The 9,749-nt window shown below is 50.4% G+C and overlaps 1 protein-coding gene across 1 annotated transcript; it reads left to right on the top strand.

The window, feature by feature from the left end:
- Positions 1–233: 233 nt before the first annotated feature.
- Positions 234–5,552, top strand: CHMP7 (charged multivesicular body protein 7; the record flags this gene model as incomplete). The annotated part of the gene is made up of 9 exons (XM_008946994.1): positions 234–461; positions 1,323–1,508; positions 1,759–1,892; positions 2,287–2,335; positions 2,651–2,770; positions 3,051–3,149; positions 4,063–4,123; positions 4,715–4,876; positions 5,259–5,552. Coding segments are annotated over 9 exons (1,104 nt in total), but the record flags the coding sequence as incomplete, so codon positions are not given.
- Positions 5,553–9,749: the final 4,197 nt, after the last annotated feature.

The raw sequence follows: 9,749 nt of genomic DNA, 5'->3' as shown, positions 1-9,749 counted from the left end.
TGTGGGGGTCCTGGGGGGGGTGGCTGGAGAAGGAGGGGGTGTGAGGAGCGTTGTGCTGTGGGTACAGGCGAGGAGAGCTCATTGAGGCGTTTGGGTGGGTGGGAAGAGACCTTTTAGATCAATTGGTCCAGCTGTTAACCCGGCACCACTGAACCACGTCCCCCAGAACCATGGCTTTGAAACCACGAACAAGCTTGTTCCTCAGAAGGGAAGGATGTAGTAGATCATAATAGTGGAAAGGTCTAGACTGTCCATATTCAGTTCTGCACGTGTGTCTTTTCTCCAGACGTGGCAAGCTGCAGAGGGAGTCAGACTTCATGGCCAGTGTAGACAGCAGCTGGATCTCCTGGGGTGTGGGAGTCTTCATTCTGAAGCCCCTCAAGTGGACTCTCTCCAGTGTGCTGGGAGACAGCAAAATACCTGAGGAAGAGGAAGTTCTGATTTATGTGGAGCTGCTTCAGGTGAGTGTTGTTGAGAGCCTGCACAAGAGGATCCATCTCCAGGGAAAATGAGGAGTCATTTTCTGTGCTAGCAAGGGAGAATCGGGGTCAGATGGAGGAGGGAAGGCTGTGGTAGGGAGAAGAGGGTGAGGGACAAGCCGTGGGCTGTCAGGCCAATGTATCCCTGAGCTGAAGGCTGCTCTCAGCTTGCTGAACTCTCCTCTCCAAAGAGCCTTTTGGTGGTGGTGAGCCTGAGGGCAGCCAGTGGGGTGCTGGAGTGCCTTTGAGACCTCAGGTCCTCCTCAGTCATACTCCATGACTGCTTCCATTAGCACCAAGAGTGGAATCTGGGGGAGTGGGACAGGCAGAAGAGCAAGAACTCATTCATAGCATCATTAAGGTTGGAAAAGTCTTCTAAGGTCCTCCAGTCCAACCAGCAACCCAACACTGCTGCTGAAACAGGGAAAACTTTTTTCTTCTTCCTCTCCCCCTGTGCAACTGATGCAGAAGGGCTCTGTGAGGACAAGTGTAGTGTGGGTTCAACAAGAGGGTTGGTTTGGTTTAAACTTGGGAAGGGAGAGAGGACTTGAGGAAGTTCAGGGGAGGCCAGTGGAGTTCTCACATTGTCCCACAACATTTCCCTGAGGAATGGGAGTAGACTCATTCTGGGTTTTGTGGGAAGCTGGACTGTTTTCACTTCATGAATGACAATATTTGTCAAGCTTTGTGATTACTTTTGAATATTATTGCTCCTCCTACAAGGCAGCCTGGCCCCAGATGTGCTGTGTCTGACTTTCCCCCTTCAGCCTGGGGCTGGCAGGAGCTGTGTGGGGAGGCAGGGAGCTGTGTGAGCTCACGGGCAGCTCTGTCCCTCCCTTGCAGGAGAAGGCAGAGGAGGTTTATCACCTCTACCAGAACTCAGCACTCTCTTCTCACCCTGTTGTTGCCCTCTCTGAGCTGCGTTCCCTCTGTGCCAACCTTTGCCCAGATGAAAGGACGTTCTGCTTGCTGCTTCTCCAGCTGCAGAAGGAGAAGAGGGTGACGATCCTGGAACAGAATGGAGAGAAGGTACAGGGTAAAGGTGACTGTTTTTGGGTGGTGTCATCCCTGCCTTGCATCTCCTCTGGCTGGAAGGGTTGGTGAAACGTGGCTCTTGGTTTGGAAAAGGGATTTCTTTCTCCTCCAGCATCCTGAGGTGGTTGGAGATGAGTTCAAACCCTCATTCTTGCCTGGTGGGGTGTTGAAACAGTTGCAGCATTCTCTCTGTAATGCAGATTTTGGAGGCAGGTGACTGGAGCACGTGGTTCTCTTCCTTTAGATAGTGAAGTTTGCCAGGGGTCTCCATGCCAAAGTGTCCCCCATGAACGACGTGGACATTGGAGTCTATCAGTTGATGCAGAGTGAGCAGCTGCTGTCACAGAAGGTGGAGTCCCTTTCCCAGGAAGCAGAGAAGTAATTTGGGGAAGGGTGGTGGGGAGAACATCCTTGTGCTGGAGAGCTTTGTATTCCTGTGATGTCTTTAGAGCCAAGCTGCTTTCTCAAAGTGCAAGTCATGCTTTCCTGTTTGGGAGGCAGCAGCTTCAGTCACGAGCTAGGGCAGGTTTTCCAGTCTTTGTTCCTTATCCCCATGAAAAAACAACATTCTCTGAGTGGCTGTGAGAAGTTGATACAAAGATTTTGGACGGGTTCAAGGACTGCTTGGAAAAAAACAACAGTGGCTTGAGGGTGGTTGTGCCCAACAGGGGGATTACTCATCACCTCTGGGGGAGAGCAGTGAGGGTGGGTGCTGATTTCTGCAAAGGAAACTGCTGCTTGCAAAGGAATAAACTTCTTTTCCTCTGTGCAGGTGTAAAGAGGATGCCAGGAGTGCTTGTAGAGCTGGGAAAAAGCAATTGGTAAGTCCTGTCCTGCTGGGGAGGAACCACAAGTCAAGTGCCTTTGAAGTTAGTCCATAACTGCAGACAATGACCATGGTTAGACCTCACACACATGAATTTAGATGTGTGGAAGTGATAGTTCTGAGGCCAAAGGTCTCCTGGAGGTGAGGATAAGGATATATTTGTCCAGAGGGAAGAGAAGTGGAACCATCTGGCTCTTCCAAGCAGCTGCTGCCTGTGCCTCGCTGCGCAGGGATGGCTCTCTTCTTCTGAACACTTCCTTTTGGCTGCTCCCTGACCTGGGTTCCACGTTTCCCTCCCCCTCCCCTCCAGGCTCTGAGGTGTCTGAAGTCCAAACGGAGGACGGAGAGGCGCATTGAGGAGCTCCACTCCAAGCTGGATGCAGTGCAGGGGATCTTGGATCGGATCTACGCCTCCCAGACCGACCAGATGGTAGCCTGGGAAGTTTTTGTCTCCTCTTTTTAGCCCCTCTCTTCTCATTTTGTGGTCTGACTGCTGGTCAGAGCTCGTGTCTGGGGGCTGGTGGGGTTTATCCTCTGCTGCTGGGGTGTGGTGTTGAATCAAACCTGCTCGTGGCTCCATTTTTGGCTTCTCTGCTGATGTTTTTGTGAGAGTCCTGCTTGGATCACAGGCCTCAGGAGAAGCTTATGCTGCCTGTTGGTTGTTCTTGGGTAGCACTGTGCATCTTCCTCTCCTTTTGTTTTCTTTTAAGGTATTTAATGCCTATCAGGCTGGTATGGGAGCTCTGAAGCTGTCCATGAAGGATGTCACTGTGGAGAAGGCAGAGAACCTGGTGGATCAGATACAAGAGGTACTGAATTAAGAGCACATCTAAATAAACAAGTGGTGTGTGGAGGCCCACAGCAAGATTCCCTGACTTCATGCTGAGGCTTCAGGCACTGTTGGGTTTCTATTCCATATATCCCCAGAGCAAACTGACTCCATCTGGATCATTTTAGATCAGCCAGCAAGAGGTGTTCAGCTCACTGGCTGTGGTTGGGTTCATTTATTTGGATTTATTGCTGGTTAATAATCACAATTTGTGTGTTTCAGGTTGATTTTTTGGTTAGTGGTGCTGTGCAAGCACACAACTCTCCTAGAGCTGTATTTGAAGGAGCTAAAATCCATCTCTTTGGAAGCTGGAATGCAACTACATGCTTAAAACCCAGGGTCTTAAAACTGCCTAACCCTTAATCTTCTCAGCCCAGTAAGGGAAAGGAGATGAGTTTATTCTGAATGATTTGAAATGAAGAGAGTCATCTGTCTGCATAAGCTGGTGTAAAAAACACAGAAAAGGATTATTTTTTTTTCAAGCAACTTCAACTCTCTGTGCTAAACTGGTGCCTTCAACTCCTGAGCTGAGGGGCTGTCTGGAAAATTTCATAGCTGGGATGTGTTTTCCTTATTTTTTTAGCCTAAGCTGCTCTATAGGCTCAAAAAAAAATGACAGTTAGGGGTTTGTTTATTTATTTCTATTTTTATTTTACTATGAAATGCAGTTTCAGGTTTGATCCTCCAATATGCTGCTTAGTCTTGCAGGTCTTGACTGAATAATCTTGCTGCTTTCACTAGTGGAAAACCAATCAGGCTGGAAGTCTCTTTTGGACTAATTCCCGCTGCTTTTAAGACAATTTTTGATTCTTTTTGTTTGGATTTTGTTACTTTTGCCATAGGTGGCTCCAGAAGGACATAAGGTTAGCTGATCTGTGTGTATTTTTCCTCAGCTTTGTGATACTCAAGATGAAGTAGCCCAGACTCTGGCTGGAGTGGGGATCAATGGTCTAGGTATGTTTTGGGGTTTTTTTACTCATCCCTTGCCACTGCCCTTTGTGCTTCTATCTCTTCCCTGCTCCCTCCCTTCCCACACATGTCCAGTCCTCCTCCCTGGGAAGATAAGCACTTAGAAACACCAAAGATGTTGCTGCTGCTGCTTTGAGAGGGGGCAAGAACTGCCAAATTTCCTCTGAGGGGGGGCTGCAGGGAATCAGCATTTGTGCATCTCCAAATCCTTGCAGCCTCTAAGCACTGGTGGATTTCAATCCAGAGTTGTGTCATGTTGATTTTAAGTCTATTTTTAGAGTGGCTGCTGCTTTGTTTTTGAAGTGATGATGTTTTTCCTCTGGCCTGTGTGTTGCTGCAGCTTGCTGCTCTCTGTTTCCTTGCCCTTGGATGCCTCAGTGCAAAGGCTGCTAAAGGAATAACTTCTCCCTGAGCTCAGGGCTGAGTTTTCATCTTTAAAAGCAGCACAGGGCATTCCTTATTGTGAAGAATGGTGGATGGGAGTGATAATACCTCTGTTAAACTCAGACTTCAGTCTGTGCTGCAAAGATATAACTGTTTTCTGCTTGGAACTAAGTGTTTTCTTTTAATTGGCAGAGACAGACACGGAGGAACTCGAGAAGGAGCTGGACAGTCTCCTCCAGGACTCAGCTAAGGAGCCTGTAGATCTGCCCCCAGTTCCCCAGAAGGTGCTGGATCCCCCCATTTCTGATGCTGAGCTGGAAGCTGAGTTGGAAAAACTCTCTGTTAGTGATGGAGGTATGGCTGGCAGCCAGTCACCTTAGCTGCTCTTGGGACCTGGGGATATCTAAAGGCTGAGCCAGAGTCTTCCCCAGTTTGGTTACACAGTAGAGAACAAGTTCTCCCAGTACCCAGTGGTGTTCTCTTCACTGCCAGCCTCCTCCTGGAGGCTGCTGCCCTTCACACAGGACTGTCTCTAGTTTTCTTCCTATTTGGGCAGAGCTCCTGTCAAGTTTCAGAGCAGAAGAATGCTCTGAAATGCAGACCCCACATCAAACAGGGGTTGGCATGAGAACCCAGTTGCCTGTTGGAGCACTGAAATTGGAGTTGTTAGTTCTGGACATGGTTCCTTGAGTCCCTGATGAAAACTGATCTCTTTCTGTTGCAATTTTCTTTGCAGATTTGGCACAAAAGACTCCCTCTGCTTCCTCTGAACCCAAAACAGCTCTGGGACTGCATCTTTGAAGACCTGAGAGCATCCTGTTGCTGCAGTTTGAGAAGTTGTCTTGAGGTTCCTTAACTAATGACTAGAACTTCTGGGGGAAGAGGGGTGACACTCCCCCATTCTCCATGGATCTCACTTTGCTCAGCAGCAGGATCTCCTGCCCTGACAATCCACTCTGGAACTGGCCCCAGCTCTGATGTTTGTCATCTCTGTGCCAACACCTGCACTGGTCTCAGTTTGACTGGTGTCTGCAACATCCAGTCTTCCCTTCTGGGAACACAATTCACTGCCTAGTGAAGAGAAACTCTTCTGTGTCCATAACTGCTCGTTTTTTTTTGGGGGGTGGGGGTTTCTTTTGTTTTCCTTTAGCTGTGGCTGATGTGGAGAATCTTGAGTCACAGCTGTGTTGCAGTTGCTCAACATTTGGCTGTTTGTGTGGTTGTTGAAAACACTTTTGGCAGGTGCTGCCCTTGACATGAAGTTACCTGCAGGAAGCTTCCACCCCCCACTGATAGTTCTCTCCCTCCCTCTCTGTGTTTTGCACGGTCGTGGACAACTAGATGCTGTAACTGTTCCATGGTAGGAGATTTTTGGTGCTGCTTTAGGGGACAGCAGCTGCAAGCACAAGATGAAAAATAATTCCTCTTTCTGTCACAACACTAAGGCCTTAAAAGGGAGACCTGCAAAAGAGTTGAAATGAAGGAATTTCTCACACTACCTGTTGTGACCAAGGCTTGTTGGTCACTAGAATGCAATTTTCTCCTTGCTCAGACTTGAAATTTTGGGGCTGTTTGCTGGTTTTGTATCTTCCCTGTGGGCAAAACTCCTTGGGGGCTGCTCTGAGCTCTCCCTGGGAGTGATTTGGGGGTGGGAGGAGGAGGAGGAAGCATCGTTTGCCCTTTGAGAGGGCAGTTTCCTCCCAACAGCCTTGGCTTTGCCTTCAGCCTTGATGTTGCAATTCCACGAGATCATGGATTACCACAAAGCCCCAAAACAACCCCCTGTAAATATTTCTAATGCAAAAAAAACCCCCACAAACAAACAAAACCTCCCAGCACAGCAACAAAAGGTGTTTTTTAGAAGGCTGAAATTATTCATTGGAAATGAAATCATCCTCTTTTGCAGGTCACTTTTTTATTTATGCATATGCTTGTGGAAGAGCAGAAAGTTTGAATTCTAGAGTGAATAAATGAATCCTTCCAAGAGGACAATGTGCTGTGGACTGGGCTTTCTGCACGTGGCAGAGGAGAGACTGGTGGTGAGCCAGAACCAGTCCTCTCCCTGCCTCAGAATGTATTCCTGCCACCCTTTCCACCCTGCCACGTGGGTGGTGAACCCTAAACCAGGGCTCACTCATTACTTCCCATGCCCTGTTCATTCTTGGTGACCCAGCTTGAGGACCAGGAAGAAATGAAAGGTGTCCCTGGGGGTGCTCTGGTGGCTCTGGCTTGCTTGGAGCTTTGGTGAAGAGTGCCAGAAGTCTGCCCAGGCTGCACAGGGGGTTGTGGGGAATGACTTGAAGCTCTGTATTCCTTTCCTTTTGGGAGCCAACTGGAGAAAAACCACCGTGTGTAATAAAGGGGAGGAACCAGAGTCCCTCGTGGTGCCTCCTGTTCTCTGTGCCACAGATCCCTGCTGTGTTAGTGCTGTTCCAGCTCTGCTTCTGCATCTATAAAACTTTGCTGAAAGTAAATGGGCAGTTTCCTGAACTTCTTTGTCAAAAAAAAACCCCACCCCAATGGAGTCCCTGATTCCTCTGAGCTTTTTCTCTGTGCTTTTTAAGCACCAACAGTTGCTACGTTGGACTTCTAAATCCTGGCTGGTTTTTTACCCACTGGCTTTGGGTTGTGATGCCTTAATTTGATGAGCATCCTTTTTTGGAAAGGCTCACTGCTTTTTCTGTGCTTCAGCCTGACTTCTTTTCCCTCTTCTCATGCAACTCTGAGGCCTGGAGTAGGGTTTGAGTTTGCTGGCAGCTGAACCTGTTTCCCCTGAGGTTCCATCAGAACTGGTCCCAGGAGAGCTGCCGTGGTTTTTCTGCAGGGAGGAGGAAGCTTCTTGTTCCTGTCTTTGTCTTGTGATCCCCCCAGTGCTGCTCAGGTCTTGTTTTCAGCCAGTATCACTGGATTATTTTGGGTTTTAAGGATCTGCCTCCACCTCTCCCCTGCTTTCAGAACTCGTGCCTTCTCCTGGGTGATTCCTGCAGGGATAAACACTCCTGCAATTCTGTTGTGCATCCGAAATGGCCCTTCTGGAAGAGGCATTTTAAGAGTTAAACCCAAGCAGCTGCTGCTTTATTTGGAGTGGTTTGTCATTTTCTTCCTTTGAGGCAAAGTGGGGAAGGCAATCAAGATGGCTGGGGGGAGAATTTTAAGTATATTTTGGTGAGACAGCAGGGAAGGGAAGTGGAGGGCAGCTTCTTGCTGGGTGAGGAAATGAAATCTAAAAACCTAGAGCTGCATTGCCACCAGACTGGAGCCTTATCCTACTGAGTGCTGTTTAAAAGTGCTGTTTAAAATAGCCCTTCACTTGATTCTCAGAAAAAAAATAGCAGGTGCTTAACGTGGCAACAGTTTAGGGATATAATGGAGCAGAACAGTTCTCTCAGGGGAGGAGGAGTTCATCTGGGAACACCAGCAGCTCCCTAGTCTGTGACAGCAGAGTGAACAGTCCTCCCTCAGGAGGTGTGACCTGAGACAAGCAGAAATTGGGTCATCTGTTGGATCCCATCCCATCTTCCCCCCTGCCTCCCAACACAGCTTGGAGTGTCTGCTTCATTCTGAGCTGTGTGCAAGGGCAAGACCCTCTCTTAGGTGTTTTTTAAGCTCCTAAGGAAGAGGAAAGTTTCCTCCTGTCTCGAGGAATGATTTCCTGGAGTGCCTCTTGGCTTGGGATGAGTGTTCCACGAGCTCCCAGCCCCAGGCTCTGCTGGGGCTGAACGTGGCAGGACAGGTCCCCTGCCATGGCTGCTCTCCTGGAGAGCAGTGACAGCCTCACGGGGGTGTCTTCCAACAGAGATCTCCACAAGCTTTGTGCCCTGTTAGAGGGAAGATGAGAAAAATGCCCCTTGGGGCACGGAGGACGTTGTGTCTGAGTGTGTCCCTGCATGGGTTAGTGCTCTGCCAGGGTCCTGGGGGGGTCTGGGCAGTGAGGGGTCCCTCCTGTTCCTCTGAGGGATTAAGAGAATTTTGGGTTTGGTTGGAAGTGATGTTTAAGGTCATAGAGTCCAACCACCCCCCAGCAGGGCCAGGTCCCCACTGCCCCGTGTCCCTCACCCCACATCTCCACGGCTTGGGAACCCCTCCAGGGGTGGGGACTCCACCACTGCCCTGGGCAGCCTGGCACAGCCCTGGGCAACCCTCCAGGGCAAGAAATTGTTCCTCAGGGACAACTGAAACCTCCCCTGGGGCAACTTGAGGCTGTTCCCTCTTGTCCTGTCCCTTGGGAGCAGAGCCCGACCCCCCCCTGGCTCCAGGCTCCTGTCAGGAGCTGTGCAGAGCCAGAAGGTCTCCCCTGAGCCTCCTTTGCTCCAGGCTCAGCACCCCCAGCTCCCTCAGCTGCTCCTCCCCACACTTGGCCTCTAGACCCTTCCCCAGCAGCTCCGTTGCCCTTCTCTGCCCACGCTCCAGCCCCTCAAGGTCCTGCTGGGAGTGAGGGGCCCAAAACTGCCCCCAGGATTCCACCCTGGCACTCTGCTGAGGGGCAGGAGCTGGGCAGACAGCAGTGCCCGGTGCTGGGCCGTGGCTCTGGGTGCCATCTAGCTGCTCTCCCTGGCATAGGCACTTGGCAGGAGCAGGCTGCAGACGGTGGAACTAATGAGGCTTAATTAAACAAAGCCTCCCGAGTTAAAAGCTGTGGCAGGGTGGCAGCAAGTTTCTGTCCCCTGTCCCAAAGCAGGCGTGCTGTTTGCCCTGGGAGGGGGCATTTTGGAGCCCTGTCTTCAAGAGAAGAACCGTGCTCTTGTTTGAAAGTTGTTCCTGGGCTGTTCCTGCTCTGTCTGGGCTTGTGCAAAGCTCAGTTACAGGGTGAAGTGGATGGCTCTGGGTACAGGGGCTGCTGCTCTCCAGCAGTGGGTGTGTGACAGGCAGAGCCCATCCTGAGCCAGCAACAGTCCGTGCCACCAGGGCATGGAAGCTCAGCTGCCTGCTGGGGACTTCAGCTGGGTTTGGAAAGCTTTGGCTTAAATCACAGAATCATTAGGGTTGGAAAAGGCCTCTAAGGTCATCCAGTCCAACCAGCAACTCAACACTCCCATGACCACCAAATCATGGCCCCAAGGGCCACGTCCACACAGCTTTTGGACCCCTCCAGGGCTGGGGACTCCAGCACCTCCCTGGGCAGCCTGGGCCAAGGTCTCACCACTCTGCCAGGAGAGAAATTCTGCCTCAGATCCAACCCAAACCTCCCCTGGGGCAACTTCAGCCCATTGCCTCTTGTCCTGTCCCT

The sequence above is a fragment of the Merops nubicus genome, unplaced genomic scaffold (assembly GCF_000691845.1).
Source record: "Merops nubicus isolate BGI_N331 unplaced genomic scaffold, ASM69184v1 scaffold25430, whole genome shotgun sequence".
Taxonomy (NCBI): Eukaryota; Metazoa; Chordata; class Aves; order Coraciiformes; family Meropidae; genus Merops; species Merops nubicus.
The sequence above is the reverse complement of the archived record's forward strand: the minus strand, read 5'-3'. Positions and strand labels throughout refer to the sequence as shown.